This window comes from Macaca mulatta, chromosome 11 (assembly GCF_049350105.2).
Source record: "Macaca mulatta isolate MMU2019108-1 chromosome 11, T2T-MMU8v2.0, whole genome shotgun sequence".
In the NCBI taxonomy this organism is placed as follows: Eukaryota; Metazoa; Chordata; class Mammalia; order Primates; family Cercopithecidae; genus Macaca; species Macaca mulatta.
This window is the reverse complement of record NC_133416.1, coordinates 33,734,533-33,755,359: the sequence shown is the minus strand read 5'-3', so window position 1 is coordinate 33,755,359 and position 20,827 is coordinate 33,734,533. Positions and strand designations below refer to the sequence as shown.

Sequence of the window (20,827 nt, the reverse complement as noted above, 5' to 3'; positions counted from 1 at the left end):
TCTGGTGATGGACATTTGGCTTATGGATCAGTCAGGAGATAGAAACCAGTAATTTGAACAGGAAAATGTATTATAATTGTTAGCTAGTAAAAAGTGGTTAACAACAACAAGGGGTAAAAGAGGGTTCTAAGGTGGCTCAAACCTGTAATCCCAGCACTTTGGGAGACTGAGGCAGGTGGATCGCTTGAGCCTAAGGGTTGGAGACCAGCCTTGGCAACAGGGTGAAACCCTGTCTCTACCAAAAATTCAAAACACTAGCTGGGTGTGGTGGCACATGCCTGTGGGTGGTCCCAGCTATTCAGGAGGCTGAGGTGGGAGGATCGCTTGAGCCAGGGAGGTGGAGGAAGCAGTGAGCCGAGATTGTGCCACTGCCCTCCAGCCTGGGTGAGTGACCCGCCCACCGCCCAGAAACAGAGGGCTGTAAGGGATCCAGAAGCAGCAAGTACAGTGAGGGAGAGTGGACTCTCCAAAATATTTAAATTGTGTTAAGGAGAGGAGAGGTTATTTTTCTCTTTTGATGCTATGACAATCCTTGTCAACACCATTCTTCACCACCACACTCTAGCCACATACAAACAAACTAAGAAAGAAGGGATTGATTGCTAATGTAACTATTTAGAGCCCAAAACATTCATTGGACCACATTGTACTAGTAGTCAGTCACCATGTGCCACTAGCTTAGCAGTGCTATCAATCTCTCATTCCTCCACTTTCACAGACCATGGCAGGACTCAGCTATCCCAAGCATGCCATGCAGTCCATTTGAGGCTTTACCAGTAAGTCCTTTGGAGACAGCAGATCATTGCTCAGATTTTTGTTCACTGAGCTAATTTACTTCTCTGTCATTATTTTAGAGGACAATCTGCATACAATGATACATAGCTAATTCTTGAGTATCCTTTAAACTTCGTTTCATTGTAGCTTAATGCAGAATATACTTACACAGTGTCATCCTGAAGTGACAATTAGAAAAGCATACGGATATTTTCAAATTCGTGTTTAGTTTTATAATGTGTGACTATTCTCTTAAAAGCTTTAGGAAAGATTTTAGGAATTCTATTTTTATGAGATTAGTATATTTTAATTGCCCACATTGTTTGTTGGTGATTCAATTTTTTTCACCTTAAAAATATTAATGTGGGGCTTACAAGCTCATAAATCAGTTACTGTTCAAATTTTTTAAAAAGCCGGCCGGGCGCGGTGGCTCACGCCTGTAATCCCAGCACTTTGGGAGGCCGAGGCGGGCAGATCACAAGGTCAGGAGATTGAGACCACGGTGAAATCCCGTCTCTACTAAAAATACAAAAAATTAGCCAGGCGCTGTGGCAGGTGCCTGTAGTCCCAGCTGGTCGGGAGGCTGAGGCAGGAGAATGGCGTGAACCCGCGAGGGGGAGCTTGCAGTGAGCCGAGATTGTACCACTGCACTCCAGCCTGGGGGACAGAGCGAGACTCCGTCTCAAAAAAAAAAAAAAAAAAAAAAAAACTGACGTGCCTTGGCTAGTGCAAACAGTAAAACAGTTTTTTAACTGTGTTTGTTTGATTAGCTTGGAATCTAACAAACATTCTGTAAGAAGTCACTACCAACAGATAGCCTGGCACTTCCTTCCTTACTAATGAAATGTTATGCATCTCAGTACTTTCTACGCAAGGAAAAGCAATATTGTATAAGAGTAATTAAAGTGTTCACAATTAGGTTCATACTCTGGTTTCTCTTCAGATCGTATACATCTTTTGTCTTTTACTAAAGATTTCTGTGGAAAGGAACAATTCTGAGTTTCTGACTAAGTTTTGTTTTGTTTTGAGACGGAGTCTTGCTCTGTTGCCCAGGCTGGAGTGCAGTGGTGTGATCTTGGCTCACTGCAACCTCCGCCTCTCGGGTTCAAGCCATTCTTCTGCCTCAGCCTCCCAAGTAGCTGGGACTACAGGCACTCACCACCATGCCAGGCTCATTTTTGTATTTTTAGTAGAAACAGGGTTTCACCACGTTGGCCAGTCTGGTCTTGAACTCCTGACCTCAGGTGATCTGCCCCCCTCGGCCTCCCAAAGTGTTGGGATTACAGGTGTGAGCCACTGTGCCCGGCCTGACCAAGTTTTTGAGGCCTTGCATATGTGGCACTTATTTTTATTTATTTATTTTTAATTTTTATTTATTTTTTATTTTTTTATTATTATTTTTTGAGTCTTACTCTGTCACCCAGGCTGGAGTGCAGTGGCATGATCTCAGCTCACTGCAACCTCTGCCTCCGGGGTTCAAGTGATTCTCGTGCCTCAGCCTCCCAAGTAGCTGGGATTACAGGCATGTACCACCACACCTGGCTAATTTTTGTATTTTTAGTAGAGACAGGGTTTCACCATGTTGGCCAGTCTGGTCTTGAACTCCCGACCTCATGTGATCCACCCGCCTCGGCCTCCCAAAGTGCTGGGATTACAGGTGTGAGCCACCATGCCTGGCCCAGGGCTTATTTTTTAAAAAATGTTACAGATATTAAAGTTTGTATATTTTCCTAGTAGCATCAACAACCTGTTATTACCTAGATAACCACCCTTCTTTCATCACTCAAATATAAATTGAGGGGCTATATAGGACCAGAGTTCTGCTACATACCAGAAAAGTGAAGAACCACAGAGTCCAACTCTTGCTCTGTGGAGTTTATAGCACAGCTAAGAAGACACAGAAAAGTCATTACAAGTGTTTTTGAAGAAGTACAGGGTGCAATAGGACCTAAAGGTAAATTACCCAGACTGTGGCTCACCCTGATTTCTTGATTCTTCTTGTATTTTCTTTTCTTTTTTTTGGGTGGGGGGAGGCGCGGGGGACAGAGTCTTGCTCTGTTGCCCAGGCTGGAGTGTGGTGGTGTGATCTCTGCTCACTGCAACCTCCGCCTACCAGGTTCAAGTGATTCTCCTGCTTCAGCCTCCGGAGTAGCTGGGACTACAGGCGCCCGCCACCACACCTGGCTAATTTTTTGTATTTTTAGTAGAGACGGGGCTTCACCATCTTGGCCAGGCTCCTCTCGAGTTCCTGATCTCAAGTGAGCCTCTCGCCTTGGCCTCCGAAAGAGCTGGGATTACAGGTTTGAGCCACTGCACCCGGCCTCATTTTATTTTTATAGAGACAGAGTCTCACTATGTTGCCCAGGCTGGTCTTGAATTCCCGAACTCAAGTGCTCCTCCTGCCTCCGTCTCTCAAAGTGCTGGGATTACAGGCCTGAGCCAACGTGGCCAGCCACTTCCATTTCAAAATTGAAAAAAGAAAGTGAAGATACAAGCTACATTAAATGATGGTATGCATGCACATTTATCTTCCAGGAAGAATATTATTCAGTCAAATAATCGAGGTTCTCTCAGGCAACCTCTCTGGAAGGTTTGCTTGTGTGTCTGGTGGTAGATACCCCAAATCCCCAAAGAAGAAAGCAGGGAGTGGTGTGGAAGGCGTTGCCATGTGGAGATGAATTGGATTCAGTTTTCTATCTTTTAAGTTTTATTTTTACTTACATGGCTGGGCACAGTGGCTCATGCCTGTAATCCTAGCACTTTGGGAGGCCAAGGCGGGAGAATCGCTTGAGCCCAGGAGTTTGAGAGCAGCCTGGGTAATATAGTGAGACTCCGTCTCTTAAAAACATTATTTTTTTAAATAAATAAATTTTATCTTCACTTAGGTGGAGACAGAGTCTCCCTATATTGCCCAGGCTGGTCTTGAACTCCTGGTCTCATGGGATCTTCCCACCTGGGCTTCCCAAACTGTTGGGACTACAGGCGTGAGCCACTGAGCCCAGTGAGTTTCCTTTCAAAGGAAAAAGAAGTGGTTGTCGAGCTCTTTCCGAAGAGGCAAAAGACAGAGCTGAGCAGGGCAAGAAAGCCGTGCCCTTGGGAGGAGCAGAGTTCAGGGTCTAATTCCTGTTGCTTTAGCCTCCGATTGCTACCTGCCGGGAGAGCCGATAACATCGCATGGGTACAGGGCTGCGGAACTGGAGCGCCTGGGCTATTTACACTGACCTGGAAAATGTCAGGATAAATGACAGAAGGCGGGGGTTGGTGACTGCACTCCTTCTAGAAGTCTCAACGCTTTGTGGGTATTGAGTTGTGTTTTTTCCCCCTCACCGTTGACTTATCACTAAGTCACTGAGGAAGGATGGCCTGTAAATCGGAAGGGAGGGACTTAAAGTGAGACAGGCACCCCCCACACAGGTCACAGTTTAAAAGAAGATGGTTCAGACCGTTATGCGAAATGATCTCAGAGTGGCTGTTCACCTTCCCCAAAGCTGCATTAAAAAAAATTAGGATGGGTGACATCCCCCTTAGAAGACAGACCCCCCACACTGAGACTAGCCCTCTTATCGGCTGGCCAGGGCGAGGAGGGGTGTGTGCAGGGTCGCCCTCGATGCCGCAGCCGGAGCAGGTGGGCATGAATGCGGCCCCACGCCAGGCTCGGCCTTCTAGCCCGCTGGGCGCGCGCGCACGGTAGAAGCGCGCGCCTCCGCCCCTCGCGAGCGCGCCCCCCACCCCTCACCGTTGCACGCGCCGAGCCCCGGTGCCCCCGCCTGCCCCGCGCTCCCACAGCCCGAGCGCCGCTCAGCTGACCCGCGGGCGCCAGACGCGGCGGCTCTCAGCTCGCGAGCGCAGCTGCGGCGGCGCGGACCTCTCAGGGCGACACTCCCCCCGCGCCCCTCCCCCACCTGGCCGGGCTCCGGACCCGCCGCGCGCGAGCCCGCGGCCGCTTCCCCCGCGCCGAGCGAGGAGGCAGGCTGCGGCGGCGAGAGGCGGCTGCGCGGCCATGGGCGCGCCAGTGTCGCCCTAGGGCGGGCGCAGGTACCACAGCCGGAGCGGTGGAGGCAGCCTCCACAGAAAGCCTTCCCGGGCGGCGGCGGCGGCCACTAGAGCAGCGCGACCGGGATGAGCGGGAGCGGCGCGGCGCCCGGCCCGGGCTCGGGCTCCTCCCCGGCCGCCTGCCGCTTCGCGCACTACTTCGTGCTGTGCGGGATCGACGCGGACAGCGGGCTGGAGCCTGACGAGCTGGCGGGTAAGGCTAGGGCTTGGGTTCCCTCAGGCGGCGCTGGGTTCCCTCAGGGGCGCGGGGGACGCTGCGGGGACGCGCGGGAGGCGGGGTGCGGGCTCCAGACAAAGTCAGCTCCCAGCGGCGTCCCCCCGCCTCTCTCTGGCCGAACGGGCGCTCGGGCGCGATTTAATGACATTGTTATTTATTCCGCGTGCGGGCTGTGCGGCTGCGCCCACCCGGGCTTTCGCCTCCGGGCGCTGGGTTATTAATAACGGGCGCGGGGGTGGCCCCAAGGGCATGGTCCCCGCCTGGTGCGTCGGCCCCTTCGCCCGCAGCCGCACGCGGAGGCGGCCAGTGACTCACCGGGAGCGCGGGTTGCCCCCCGGCCGCCGTGCCCGCCTCCCACCCGCCGGCCTCCCAGCCCCGGCCGCGAAGTTTCGGCCCCGCACGTGACGCCGCTCTCGGGCCTCTTGGGGGAGGGGGAGTCGGACTCAGCTCGGCTGCCGCGGGGGTAGAGTCCGCGGAGGCGCCGGTGGCCGTGCGGTGCGAGCGCGGGGCGGAGGCCGGTCGGACTTCATCGTGGACTCTGCCCTCTGCGCCGCCTCCCGCTCTGCGGTGCCGGCCAAGTCACCTTTTGGAATCCTGTGGATTTGGCCGCGTCTGGGAGCTGACGGGGACCTTTGGACGCTCGGGATCCAGCACCGCGCTTTGTTGACACTGCCTACACTGTTCCCGAGTTTAAACTCACTTGGGTGCACCGTGTGTTAGTGCCTGGTTTTCCCGGAGGGGTACCGGTCCCTCTGCTTGATTCATTTGATGGCGCAGTGCGGGGCTGTGTTGGGGAAACGATGCGGGGAAAAGGGGCCGTTAAAGGGCAATGGAGGGGCGGCGGAGTGCGCAGTGTCGAGAGGAGGCCGGGGATAAACGACTGATTTCATTTTTCACCCATGTTCCTTTCCGCTTGCCTCCGCGGGATCTGAATCTTGATATGTTGTTGTCGTTAAATGGGTGAGAGAAGTGACATCTACCGCCTGAACTTTGTGTCAGTGTTAAAGACTTAGGTCATAGCCTTTCAGAACAACTTCCTTAGGACAGATAATTCCTTATTGATTGCACCAACGTAAATTTTTCGCTTTTCCTTTGGTGGGGGTGGGGAGACTGGGAAGAATATATTAAATAATAAACAATAGTAAACAAAACTGTTAAGCCTTAAAATACAGTCCGATCAACCCACGTCTTGGCTATCTTTTTCTTAACTCAGCTTCACAGCAAAACATTTTCTTTTTTTCATATTCTTTGGAGGTAGAAACACAAAACATTTTCAACAAAAACTGTAAGTCTAGTTTTAAATTTTGGAGAACTAATAGAATACCAGGTTTTTCTGTATGTGTAATTATGTAATCACATTGTTTCTTCAACTAAGATTTCATGTACATCTTAAGAATGGCTTTGTCAAAGGATATGAAGAAAAAATGTCTGCAGAGAGATTAGGGGAGATTCTTCTCAAACTTGGTGAAGGAATATTCTTATTTTTCTAGACTCCTTTCTTCCCTAAAGATCCTAAACATTTGTGGCACCAGAGTCACTTGGAGGCCTTCTGTCAGTGATGACTGATGAAAGGAAAAAAGCCTGTATTTTTTCTTCTCCATTTGCTTCCTGAAGCTAAAACAGTACCTTTTAGGTGTGACCTAGGACTCTTTAGGCACAGTGAGAATGACGTTAACAATACCATCAGACTTTAATGCATTTTTAAGAAACAAACTCTGATGTCTCTTTTTGCAAAACTGTGAGTGTGGGTGATTGGGATTTCTGCTTCTCATAATATTTAATGTAATCAGGTAATAATGTATTTTGCCTGGTAATATTTCGGTAGCATTCATCCAACAGTTTTGAAAGCGTCTATCTGTAGTTGGTTTTTTAGGCGCTGGGGACAGCTGTGAGGAAAGCAGTCAGAAATCCCTGCCATCATGGAGCATACGTTCTAGTGTAAAGAGATAATGAAAATACAATAATCTCTCCGTAACCATGGGTGATGGATTCTAGAGTGTCCCCCACACCAAAATCATCGGATGCTCAACTCTCTTATAATAAAATGGTGTAGCATATATAACCTATGAATATTTTCCTATACACTTTGTCATCTCTAGATTACTTATAATACCTATTAACATTGTAATGTTATGTAAATAGTTGTTATACTGTATTGTTTAGGAAATGATGACAAGAAAAAAAGTCTGTGCATGTTCACTACAGATGCAGCTATTGTAGGGCTAACTACATTTTCAATCTGTGCTTGGTTGAATCTGTGGATGTGGAGTCCACATGAAGTGCTGACTGTATATAGTTCTCCAGATGTTAATAAGTGCTATGAGGAAAAATAAAGCAGGGGAGTAGATTTAGGGACATGTCAGCAGAGTGGTAGGATGGTGGGGTTGTGATTTTAAATAAGATGGTTTAGGGAAGTCCTCACAGGGAGGGTGACATTTGAACAGAGCCTTGAAGGAGGTGAGGAAGCAGGCCAGATGGATCACCTGGGGGCACAGCATTGCAGGCAGAAGAAACAGCAAGTGCGAAGACCCTGAGTGGGACAGTCCCTAGTTTGTACTGGTAACAGCAAGGAGTCCAGTATCCCAGTTACTCCGGAGACTGAGGCAGGAGGATCACTTGAACCCAGGAGGTGGAGGTTGCAGTGAACTGAGATTGTGCCAGTGCACTCCAGCCTGGGCAACAGAGGGAGACTCTGTCTCAAAAAAAAAAAAAAGGTGTTTGTGGTGAGAGATGTTGTTGGCTTGGTGAAGTGGCAGGAAGGACTCAGATTCTAGACAGATGTTGAAGGTTGACCCAATGAGATTTGCTGATGATTTGTATGAATATGTATGAAATCTATGAATATGGTAGTCATATTGAAAGAAAGTGATCAAAGATGACTCCAAGATTTTTGGACTGAACAGTTGTAAGCTTCTCTCCTGAAATAGGAAGACTGGTGGAGAATCAGCCTGGAAATCAGTTCAGTTTTGGATGTGTTAAGTTGGAGGTGTCCATTAGGTGTTCAAATGGAGATGTCACATAGACAAGACATCTCTTGGGGGAAGATCTGGACTGTAGGTATAAATTTAACGCCATGAAATTAGATGAAATTACTTGAGGGTTGAGTATAGATAGAAAAGAGAGGAGGACACTCAAATGGTTGAGCCCTGGGGCCATTCTAGCATGCATAGGTGGGGAGAATGAGGAGGAGACAACTGAGGAGATTGAGGAGTATGGATAGTGACATGGCAGGAAAACAGAAGAATGTCGTATCATGTTCTCAACTAAGAATTTTCTTGACTATTTCTGTAGAGCAACATTTGGGGATCATGAAACTGTGTTAGGCAAATGAGCCAGAAGGTGGTTTCTGTTTTGCTGCATTAATTTCAAAGTTAATGATAGTTAAGTTTCTATTTTGCCTTGCTGGAGCTGATCTGTCTTTATCACACTTTCTTAGCAAGTTGTCACCCTGCCTCTAGAAGGTCTTAATTGACTTCTATTAAACATAAATTCTACCAGTTTGCTTCATAGACTTTCTTAACATATGCATGTTCCTAGAATTGACACTGCAGGTGGTGGGACATTGAAATCAAAGTAAAGACAGTAACAGTTAAATAGACTAAGACCTTATAATAAAACTTATCAAGGCTTCAAATAGTTTTTAGACACTCCTAGTAAAACCCAGCTTAAACAGCAATGGAAAAGACTTCTTTCATCTCAAATACATAGATCTCTTAATAGCTGAAAATAATTTAACTATATACATAAAAATATATTTAAAAATGGAGGACTTAGAAACTTTATGGTGATGTCCACATGTATATACTGATATACTCATATTACCTGTTGTCCTTTCTGTACCACATCTTAGTTGTTATGCTTCTCCTACTCATTGTATATTTTCAAGAGGCACTTTGTCCATAAACAAAATATCCTTTGGGAGAAATGTTTAAATTTCCTTTAAATATTAAAGATAAGGAAAAAGTTTCAAAGCGGAATTCTTTATTGCATATAGAAGAAAGGAGGTATAAATGGAGGTAAATCATGCAATTAGTTGATGTCAGGGAAGGCAGACATCATTTTGAAATCTTATTTTATAGCTCTTATTTCCTTTAAAACCTGGCTATAGGAATACACATGGCTTAATTTACAGCAATCTTTTGAGCAATGGGAAAATGAAGGACATGATAAGGCCTTTATTAAGTGACATAAATATACAGGCCCTCTAAGAGAGCAGGGAGTTTGTCTCTTTCATAGTGTCTTATATACAGTACACAGTGTTTAATAAGGGAATGAATATAAGTTTACATATGAGTCTATAAATTATGTGATGACCAGAATATTCTTAGTGTTCCCTTGGTAGTCTGGATTCAGCCCTCCTAATAGTTGTTGAAGTCTGATAGATGAGCTCTCTGCCATAGAGCTTTGTTTAGATCTTTTCCTTGGTGTCTCTCTGCAGCTATTTTTAGCTTTGGTTGTATTGGGTGTGGTTTTCAAAAGAGCGTAGAGACAGTGGGACCATGATCTGAATTCAAATAAGTATAAAATTTAGTCGAGACTGACAGAATATGTCACATTAGTTCTTGAAGGGACCGTAAACATATTTACGGTAAAGAAACTGAGGCTCAGAGATTAAGGGCCCTCTCAGATTACATTTGATCAGCAGTAGACACCTGACCAGTGCCTGGTGGTTCCAGTGCACTATGCTCCGTAGTTATTCTATTTAAGCTCAGAAAAAAGATGAGCTTGACTCATTCAACAAGCATTTCAGGATTGCCCTTATTCCAAACTGAATGTCATAGTCAAGACTGTGCTGAAGTGTGTCTTTTAAAAACAGTGGCCGGGTGTATAGGCTTAGGTGGAATAGAAGCTACCCTGATCCAAATACCATTGGTACTGTGTCAGTTGTTAGCTTTGTTGACATCCTAGGCTCACAGTAGATTCCTGGGAGTTTGGAAGGTCTGCTCCGGGTAGCTCGGGGGCTGGGGAAGGAGTAGTACAGGGATCAGCCTTCATTTTAATGAGGCCAAAGAAGATTCAAGATCTGGTTGCTGTGTGCTAGTTTGACTCTTTGTCCCCAAACCTCATGTTGAAATTTGATTCCTAAAGTTGGAAGTGGGGCTTATTGGGAGATCTTTGGGTTATAGGGGCAGATGCCTCGTTGATGGCTTGGTGCCCTCCTGGAGGTAATGAGTGAGTTCTCCCTCTGTGAGTTCCCGGAAGAGCTAATTGTTAAAAAGAGTCTGGCACCCCTCCCTTACCCTCTTTTTTCCTCTCTCTTGCTATGTGATCGCTAATTGCTTAGCCTTCTGCCATGAGAGGAAGCAGCCTGAAGCCATCACCAGAAGCAGATGCTGGTGCCATGCCTTTGGCGTAGTAGAACCGCAAACTATTTCTTTTTTCTCTCTTTCTCTCTCTTTCTCTCTCTCTCTTCCTTTCTTTCTTTTTTTTTTTTTTTTCTTTTTTTTGGGAGAGGGGAGGGGCGGGAGTGGGGGACAGAGCCTCCGCTGTTACCCAGGCTGGAGTGCAGTGGTGCAGTCTTGGCTCATTGCAGTCTCAATCTCCTTGGGCTCAAGCAGTCCTTCACCTCAGTATCCCTAGTAGCTGGGAACACAGGCGTGTGCCACCATGCCTGGCTAATTTTTGTATTTTTTGTAGAGGTGGGGTTTTGCCATCTGTACAAAGATGTTGCCCAGGCTAATCTCAAACTCCTGAGCTCAAGCAGTCCGCCCCTCCTTGGCCTCCCAAAGTGCTGGGATTATAGGCAGTGAGCCACCATGCCTGGCTGAGCCATTTCTTTATAGACTGCCCAGCCTCAGGTATTTCTTTATAGCAACACGAAAACAGACTAAGATGCTGTGGTATAATGATCACTCAGTTTTGGAAATCTACTGGAAATGAAACTCTTTATAGTGAAATTGGCCCCAAAGTGAGTGACGCTAAATTCTTTATGATAACCCCAAGGCTCAGGCTTATGGCACATTTTGTTAATGCAGGACACACCAGCATAGACAACTGGGAAGACAAGAGAGGGGAAGAGGGTGAGACAAATAGTGTCTTTGTGGGAGGAGAGAAAGGGAAAGAAAAGAGGACAGGGAGAGAGAAAGGAACCTGAAGGAGTACAAGTTCTGTTTGCTGCTAAGATGTTAAGACAGACTGTCCTGAAATTCCTGTGCACATCCTTTTCCTTGTATTTCCACTGTTGGTCACAGATACTTTCAGAGTAATAAAAGTAAATATCTAGAATACAATGCTTTGTTAGTCATGATTTCCGTAAAGCTTCATATGGAGAAAACATTTTCCTCTTCTATAATTTACTGAATGGTGGAGATGGTTCTATACAGGACGCTTTAGGAAACGTGTACCATATGCCTGATCCTTAGCATTTTTGTTTAATAATGACCTAAATTTTGTTTTTGGTAAAACCATAACTAACTATTATATTTTGGATTATTTAATGTTAAATGCTTACAGTGTGTTAGATTCTGGACTACATACATAAGTGATGGTCTCTGTTCTGTAAGAATCTATGATGAAATAGTAATAGTAAAATAGCTAACATATTTATAGTGCTTTCCACATGCCAGACACTGTGCTAAATTCTTGTTGTTGTTTGTTTGTTTGTTTGTTTGTTTTTGAGACACAGTCTTGCTCTGTTGCTCAGGCTGGAGTGCAGTGGTGTGATCTCGGTTCACTGCAACCTCCGCCTCTCAGGTTTAAGCAATTCTTGTGCCTCAACCTCCCGAGTAGCTGGGACTACAGGTGCGTGACACCATGCCCGGCTAATTTTTGTATTTTTTGGTAGAGACGGGGTTTCATCATGTTGGCCAGATTGGTCTTGAACTCCTGACAGGTGATCTGCTTGCCTTGGCCTCCCAAAGTGCTAGGATTACAGACGTGAGCTACCGCACCCAGCCACTGTGCTAAATTCTTCGTAGTCATTACCTCATTCAGTCCAGACAACAACCTTAGGGGCATTGTTTTTTCTCTCGTTTTTTTTTTTTTTTTTTTTTTTGAGACGGAGTCTTACTCTGTCAACCAGGCTGTAGTGCAGTGGCGTGATCTCGGCTCACTGCAAGCTCTGCCTCCGGGGTTCACGCCACTCTCCTGCCTCAGCCTCCTGCGTAGCTGGGACTACAGGCGCCCACCACCACGCCTGGCTAATTTTTTTGTGTGTTTTAGTAGAGACGGAGTTTCACCATGTTAGCCAGGATGGTCTCGATCTCCTGACCTCGTGATCCGCCCACCTCGGCCTCCCAAAGTGCTGGGATTACAGGCGTGAGCCGCCATGCCCGGCCCATCTCTCTCTCTTTTTTTTTTTTTTTTTTTTTTTAAAAAAGGCTGAGTCTCACTCTGTTGCCCAGGCTGGAGTGCAGTGGTGTGATCTCTGTTAACTGCAACCTCTGCCTCCCAGGTTCAAGCGATTCTCCTGCCTTAGCCTCCTGAGTAGCTGGGATTACAGGCACGCACCACCACGCCTGGCTACTTTTTGTACTTTTAGTAGAGATGGGGTTTCACCATGTTGTTGGTCAGGCTGGTCTAAAACTCCTGACCTTGTGATCCGCCCACCTTGGCCTCCCAAAGTGCTGGGATTACAGGTGTGAGCCACTGCACCCGGCCTGTTTTCTCTTTTGTACACAGGAGGAAACTGAGTCTAGAGAATTTAAGTACTTTACTCCAGTTCATATAATAAGAAAGAAGCCTAGATTGAAGGTCTGCTTGATGTAATTCATCCATACCCATAACCAGTGTATTTGCTGTCTTCCTAGTAACATATGCTGTATCATACAGATTGTAAAATCTACCAGTATAGAGATCCCAAATGGGTAACCTTATCATCAAATGAAATTATTTTTTTATTCCTCTATATGGTAAAGATACTAAAGGCGACACTACTGGGCCTTTATGACGTTTATGACCTGACCTAGCTTGTTTCTTCTTTAGTTAGCACTACTAATTTCTCTTGCATGCATTTCTTCATTCATTCATCAGGGAGTTAGAAGAGTATATATTTAATGATATTTTTGCTTTTGTCAATGAATATTTTTAAAGATAAGGTGTTACTATATAAAGGCTTTTACTATGAAATTTTAACTTTTTAAAAAAACTCTTGCTCTTCTTACTGGGTTTTATTATTTCTTAGCATAAATAATTTGTTATTAGGTGAGTTTATAGTTTTTTAAAGGAATGTATGAATGCTTGTGAAACCATAGCTGGCAGGGCAGTGAGTACAGCAATTAGAGCTGGATACACAGTCAGAAGCTGAGATTCCAGTCCTGGCCTGTCACTTATGACAGCTGCAGGCATCAGTGTTCTTGTCTGTCTTGAAAAGGGTTAAATGAGATGAATGATTTCTAACTACCACCCTTGGGGTCTGAAATTGTTTTTGAGTAAAAAAACTAAGTTTATCCGTAAAAAAAAAAAAATCCTAAATGTCATAGAACAAGAGGACCAGTACATACCACATGTATAGTCAGCCCTCTGTGTGTGGGTCCCACGTCTGTGGGTTCGACCGTCATCAAATTGAAAATACAGTGTTCCAAAAAAATAAAAACCAAAAATGGTGGTTGCATTTGTACTGAGCACGTACAAGTTTTTTGTACTTGCTATTGTTCCTTAAACAATACAGCATAACAACCATTTACATGGAATTTGCATCGTATTAAGTATTGTAACTAACCTGGAGATTATTTGAAGTGTACGGGAGAATGTGCTTGTGTTATCTGTATATACTACACCATTTTATGTAAGGGGCTCAAGCATCTTGGGAGTCTTGAAAACAATCCCGCACAGATACTGAAGGATAACTGTACCACATGAGGAGCAATTAAGGAATTACAAAATCAGCCATCAGGAAAGGGAGAAAATCAGTTAGTTTATACTGTTCTCTTTCCAGGAAAGCTACTTTTTTTTTTTTTTTTGAGACAGTTTCGCTCTTATTGCCCAGGCTGGAGTGCAATGGTGCGATCTCGGCTCACCGCAGCCTCCGCCTCCCAGGTTCAAGTGATTCTCCTGCCTCAGCTTCCCGAGTAGCTGGGATTACAGGCATGTGCCACCACGCCCCACTATTTTTTGTATTTTTAGTAGAGATGGAGGTTTCACCATGTTGTTCAGGCTGGTCTCGATCTCCCGACCTCAGGTGATCTGCTTGCCTCTGTGCTGGGATTACAGGCGTGAGCCATTGTGCCTGGCCGAAAGCTACAATTTTTAAGAAGAATTTTGAAATCTTAATGTCAATTAATGGACTCCCAATTATTATCTTCATGGACTTTTAAGGACCCAGGGGTTCCTGTTTGAAATTACCATTGCTAATCTCTAGATTATTACTGTAGTATGGATGACACTGCCAGTTCCCAAATAATAGTGAGATCTTAGAATAATATTTTTCTACTTAAAATTCTCTAATAACTTCCTTTGTATTTAGAATAAGGTTCAAACTTGTAGATATTTGTTTATAACAAAAAATATTACATTTATTTGTTTATTTATAACAAGAATGAGACAGGATCTTGCTCTGTTGCCCAGGCTGGAGTGCAGTACTGCGATCACAGCTCACTGCAGCCTCAACCTCCTAGGCTCAAGTGATCCTCCTACCTCAGCCTCCCAAGTAGCTGGGACTATAGGTGTACACCACCATGCCTGACTAATTAAAAAAATCTTTTTTTGTAGAGATGGGATCTGTGTTGCCCAGGGTGGTCTTGAACTCCTGGGCTCAAGGGATCTGCCCATCTTGGCCTCTCAAAGTGCTGGGATTACCACTATGCTTGGCCTATGTGTGGGTTTTAAAATCGCTAAAATGGGCCAGCTGCGGTGGCTTACCCCTGTAATCCCAGCACTTTGGGTGGCCAAGATGGGTGGATCACTTGAGGTCAGGAGTTTGTGAGCATGCTCACCAAGGTGGCGGAACTCCGTCTCTGCTAGAAATACAAAAATTAGCTGGATGTGGTGGGGTTTGCCAGTAATCCCAACTACTCGGGAGGCTGAGGCACGAGAATCGCTTGAATCCAAGATGTCAAGGTTGCAGTGAGCTGAGATTGCGCTACCGCACTCCAGCCTGGGTAACAGAATGAGACCCTGTCTCAAAAATTAAAAATAAAATAAAATAAATAAAAACCCTAAAATGGAAGCTAGAGTTTCCTTAAAAATGGGAAACTTGAGATTGATGAAAAAGCAAGAGAATGGGTAAATGACTTTTTAAAAAAGGTATCTAACAACTTTGTGAAGAGCTAACTACAAAATATATTAGCCTATTCCTTCCCTCTTTAAATAAGATACAGTAAATAAAATTAACCTTTTTTTTTTTTTTTAACCAGTTATATGCAAGCAAGCATGCAGGTACCAACAAGGCTTTGATTTTTTTTAAGCAAACATGTCTTATTTATTTATAAACTAGTGTCAAGTGTTGAGCACATAAACGATGGATGGTGTTTATGAAATTTCAGAAAGTGGTTGTACTAAAGAGCACTTGTAGCTTCAGTTGTGGTTTTAAAGGAATATCTTAGGAAACTGCATATACAGATTTGTTCTTCATGGCACCTACATCAGCTTTGGGCACAGTCAGCCAGTACAGTTCTCTTTGTTTCTATAAAGTTTAATCCTATGTATGGGATTAAATGGGACTGTCTTTCCCCATTACTTTCTCTCTCTCTTTCTCTCCTTCCTTCCTTCCTTCCTTCCTTCCTTCCTTCCTTCCTTCCTTCCTTCCTTCCTTCCTTCCTTCCTTCCTTCCTTCCTTCCTTCCTTCCTTCTTCCTCTCTGTCCCTTCCCTTCCCTTTCCCCTTTCCCCTTCCCCTTCCCCTTCCCGTTCCCCTTCCCCTTCCCCTTCCCTTCCCCTCCCCTCTTTCTCCTTTTTTCTTTCGCAGAATCTCGCTCTGTCTCAAAACAACAACAGCAACCCAGGCTGGAGTGCTGTGGCACTATCTCGCCTCACTGCAGTATCTGCCTCCTGAATTCAGGTGATTCTCCTGCCTCAGCCTCCCAAGTAGCTGGGACTACAGGCACTCACCACCACGCCTGGCTAATATTTGTATTTTTAGTAGAGAAGTTTCACCTTGTTGGCCAGGCTGGCCTCAGACTTCTGACCTCAGGTGATTCATACTCCTCAGCTACCCAAAGTGCTGGGATTACAGGCGTGAGCCACTGCGCCTGGCCTCCATTACTTTTCAAACAAAATGCGGGGATGGCTGGTTGAGTGTGACGAGGTAAGAACTGAGAATTCTAGGAATGAAAGTGTTAGTATTTTATCTGCTGCTGAGACAGCACATCCTGAGGATGGAAGAGGCTGGAGGATTGGCTTTCTCAGATGTTCTGCACCTTTTCCGAGCATGTATGACTTTACTAACTTTATTTGAAATTAAATATTGTAACTGTTTTTACTAACATGGGTTTCTTGGGTTACTTTTTATTTTTCTGATAAAAACGGGTATATATCACTGCAGAAAGCTAATTTTGAAATAATGCTTTTTTTAAATGACTTTCAAAGATATGTGCTAGCATTATTAAGTCAGAAATAATCCCAGGAAGTCCCCCTTATACTATGAAGCTATGAAAATAGCTAACATTTATGAAGCATGAACTGTGGTTGGTGATTTATAAACACTAATTCTCACAATAACTTGAAAGTATTACTTTTCTCATTTGGTAGATGAGAAGGGTGACATTCAGTGAGTTGCCCAAAGACAGGAAAGGCCGTAGCTCGGATTCCATCCCAGGGTGTCTGGCTGCAAACTAGCCCTTTTTCCTATGCCCTGCTGCCCCTTCAGACCAGCTGTCCTCAACTGCTGGTTGGTGACACATTAATGGGCCTACCATTCATGAGGTAGGTCACAAGTAATTACTAACAATAGCAGACATACTGAGGTTACGATATATATTTTAAAATAAGTGGAATGGATTCAAGTTCTTCCCTCTAATGGTATCATTTTTATTCAGTTCCATTCCTATGTGCTTTTATTGGATGGGAGAGAAAGGTGGCATTGTATGCATCAAACCAGTAATTGTACATAGCCCCATACATAATGGGAAATCTATTTTATGCTACTGGTAAGCTACTGTTACTGATGAGTTATGAATAGTTTCCACATATTAATAAAGCCTTTAGGAATATCACTGCAGAAGTAGTCAGTTTGTTTGCTTTACTTTCCTCTAGAAAACTATTTTGTGCATTATCTGAGGATACCCTTGGGAATGTGTTTCTCAACACTTTTGCTGAGCTGGATTGTTTCTACAATGTGACAGTATTTTGGAAAGAGCATTTATAGATTACAATAAAAAAAGATCCAAAAGGTGATGTGTGCTAAAAACAAACAAACAAAAACGTGATGGAATTAATAATGTTAGGGTTGTAGAATTTTTTTTTTTTTTTTTTTTTTTAAGACAAGCAATCCTCCCACTTCAGCCTCTTGAGTAGCTGGGACTACAGGCACATGCCACCATGCCTGGTTAACTTTTTTCTTTCTTTCTTTTTTTTGAGACAATCTTGCTCTGTCACCCAGGCTGGAGTGCAGTGGCATGATCTTGACTCACTGCAACCTCCGCCTCTTGTGTTCAAGTAATTCTCGTGCCTCAGCCTCCCAAGTAGCTGAGATTACAGGCATGTACCACCATGCCCTGCTATGTGCCTGGTTAATTTTTAAGTTTTTTGTAGACATGGGGTTACACTGTGTTGCAAAGGCTGTCTCAAACTCCTGGACTCAAGTGATCCTGCCTGGACCTCCCAAAGTGCTGGAATTACAGGTGTGAGCCACCACATCCAGCCTGAAACTGGGAAATTTCTTATATCTCACACCTTTTCAGGTTTAGTACCTTTTATTTCCAGTATCCCTTCAGTTTTCTTCCTCTTCCTTCTCTTGTGGTCCTTTGAGAAAACAAGGACAATCTGCTAGTCTAACGGTATTCTTTCTAGATAGTAAATTTATATCAATTTTTTATTGCTGTAGATCAGGACTAAAATAGCAAAAAGGAATTGTTTCCTTTGGGCAGAGATGTGAATTGTTTTTGAAGGGGTAGTGGGTAGTCACAATCTACTCTTACGTAATTCCCTGATGTAGAAGTCCTCCTTTGTCACAAGAATCAGCACCAACATATCAATTGGAATTCCATGAGAATGAGATACTAACTTTAATAAGAATACATTGAGCAGTAGGAATTTATGGCTGGTTATAGGTTTAAAGCTTGTAGATGATTTACTTTTAGAACCACAGTGTTTTTTATTTTTAGTTAAGTTATCCTCAACTTCAACTCTAACTTTTAAGGAAATGTAAATGGCCGGGGTAATAAGATAACAGATTGTTTAAAACTATTTCCTATCTCCTGTCTCAAGTGTATGCTTTTTCTTAATAAATAAACTTTTGTCAGGATTTCAAAATATTCTGGCTCAGCTCCAGGAAAATGAACTTTCACACTAGACTTCACTTGTTTTGTGCCATTGTTCACTAGAACAATGACCATGATTTCAGTTAATTAAAACACAGGCATTGGTACTTGAGGTGGCTATGCTAAAATAGGTTATTTTGTTTGGTTATTCTCACTCCTGTCTGGCAGTGCTTCATTTTTTTATTGGCAGCTCTAGCTACAATCTGATTTTAATTAAATACATGAAAGCTGTGTGTACTAGAATGTAAAATCTTGTATATTCTTCAGAGCGAAGAACTGACAGGACTCGTTTACAGTGAACCACTTGTAAATCATCTTGTTTCTGGTGGATGGGGCCAATAGGGAAATAATTAAAGTATTGAGTGTATGGAGAAGATAGAAGTTGGTAGAAAACAAAAACGTAAGAACCATACTGGTGATTCCAAAAGTCCGAAATCCCTCCACCTCCCTTTTATTTTTTTATTTTTTATTTTGCAACAGAGTCTCGCTCTGTCGCCCAGATTGGAGTGCAGTGGCTCAGTCTTGGCTTACTGCATCTTACACCTCCCAGGGTCAAGCGATTCTTCTGCCTCAGCCTTCCAAGTAGCTGGGACTACGGGCACACACCAGCATGCCCGGCTAACTTTTGTATTTTTAGTAGAGACTGGGTTTTGCCGTGTTGCCCAGGTTGGTCTCGAACTCCTGACTTAAAGAGCTCCACCCGCCTTGGCCTCTCAAAGTGCTGGGATTACAGGTATGAGCCACCGCGCCTGGCCACCCCCCTTTTAATTTTTTTTTTTATTATTGTTTTTTAGAGACAGGGTCTCACTCTCTCACCCATGCTCGAGTGCGGTGGCGCGATCGTGGCTCACTGCAGCCTCTATCTCCAGGGCTCAAGTGGTTCTCCTGCCTCAGTCTTCCAAGTAGCTGGGACCACAGGCACATGCCACCACACCTGGCTAATTTTTTTTAATTTTTTTGTAGAGATAAGATCTCACTGTGTTGTCCAGGCTGGTCTCAAATGGTCCTTGCCTCACATGGTTCTTCCACCTTGGCCTCCCAGTGTTGGGATTTCAGGCATGAGCCACTGTGCCTTTTTTTTTTTTTTTTTTTTTAAGAGATGGAGTCTCCCTGTGTTGCCCAGACTGGAGCTCAGTGGCTATTAACAGGCCATCATAGCTCACTTCAGCTTCCTGGGATAGCTGGGACTAATGGCGTGCACCACGGTGCCTGGCCAAAATTCTCTTTAAGTTATCTCATTGATACCTCTATCACCCTCTGTGCCACTTAGAACACAAAATTTGTGGTTAGAGTAGGAGAAGTAGTAGAAGGATAGCCAGCAAATGCCCTAGACCCCAGAGCTTCTGTAGATTTAATTGCCGATTGAAGAGTCATGGAGTCGTTTTAAGAGTCTCCTGCACAAGTGTTGAGCCTGCTTAATGACCGTTGAGCAAAATTACATTCACTTTTCCCTGGAATGAAATCTCTAAGCAAGAGTAAAAATTTAGCTTTTTCTGAATGTGAACTTAAGGCCATGAAGTAGACATACCTTGTTGAATCATTATGCGGCAGAGGCCCAGATATGAAATGTCTGTTGACATGTATGCACATTCAGTATTTATTTCAGTGCCTTATTGAACTCTGTTGAATAGATCAGGTGACAGCTTTTATCTGAACATCAGTCTTTGAGGGACAGTTGAAGCACTGGCATATGTGTGTGAGCAAGAGATTGGTGTTTTGTTTCAAATGTAGAAGAGGTAACAAATTTTTTGCTCTTAAAAGTACATTATTTCAAAATATTCAAATTTGCCTTGGGACTTAACGTATAAATTGTCGTATTATTTTAGTAACACAATTGAATATTTTTTAATGTCTCTGAACAAATGAGATACAGTTTTCTTTCAAGTGTGGGAACTATCTTGTACCCTGTTCCCTGACCTCTGCCTTTTGACCCTGTCGCTTTGTGATGGGATTATAGATAGGCCTTTGAGCTTTTCTCTAGTCTGCTCAGGTTCCCTTACACAGCAACATATAAAGCTTTAAGCTTCTTTAAAAGATGCTCTTAGAATTAAAGAGAACACTCAGATTTAATTGGCATGAGTTTCGTAAATATTTTTTCTTTAAAAAGTCTTTTTCTTCCTTAATGCTTTCCTGTCCCCCAAATCTATTTAATTATGTTTTCTAAAATGGTTTATTTCGGGAGAGGCTAACCATTAGAGCTTTCTAGGATAAGAAAATCCAAGAGAGATTCAACTCTTTATTCCCTATTTGTTGTCTCTGGGTATGTGAAGTTAAAATCTGGATTCAGAGGGTGTCAAACAAGAGCGGGAGATTATTTTCAGAGAGAATCAGTGCTTTAACCTTCTTATAATAGATACTTTTTAGATACTTTTTCAGATGCCTAAAATAGAGTAGGAAGAGAAACAAGGGCAGAGAAAAGGAGACTGATTT

At 44.0% G+C, this 20,827-nt stretch overlaps 1 protein-coding gene and 1 pseudogene across 10 annotated transcripts in view; both read left to right on the top strand.

Moving 5' to 3' along the window:
• Positions 1 to 1,697: 1,697 nt before the first annotated feature.
• LOC114671250 (U5 spliceosomal RNA) lies at positions 1,698 to 1,807 on the top strand (annotated as a pseudogene).
• Positions 1,808 to 4,712: 2,905 nt separating this feature from the next.
• The window catches only part of DENND5B (DENN domain containing 5B), a 208,577-nt gene continuing 192,462 nt past the window's right edge, over positions 4,713 to 20,827 (top strand). For all 10 annotated transcript variants that reach the window (XM_077953825.1, XM_077953824.1, XM_077953827.1 and 7 more), the window contains exon 1: positions 4,713 to 5,020. In XM_077953825.1, coding sequence (XP_077809951.1) covers positions 4,894 to 5,020 — 127 coding nt within the window. In that variant the 5' untranslated portion in view covers positions 4,713 to 4,893. The remainder of the gene's footprint in view (positions 5,021 to 20,827) is intronic.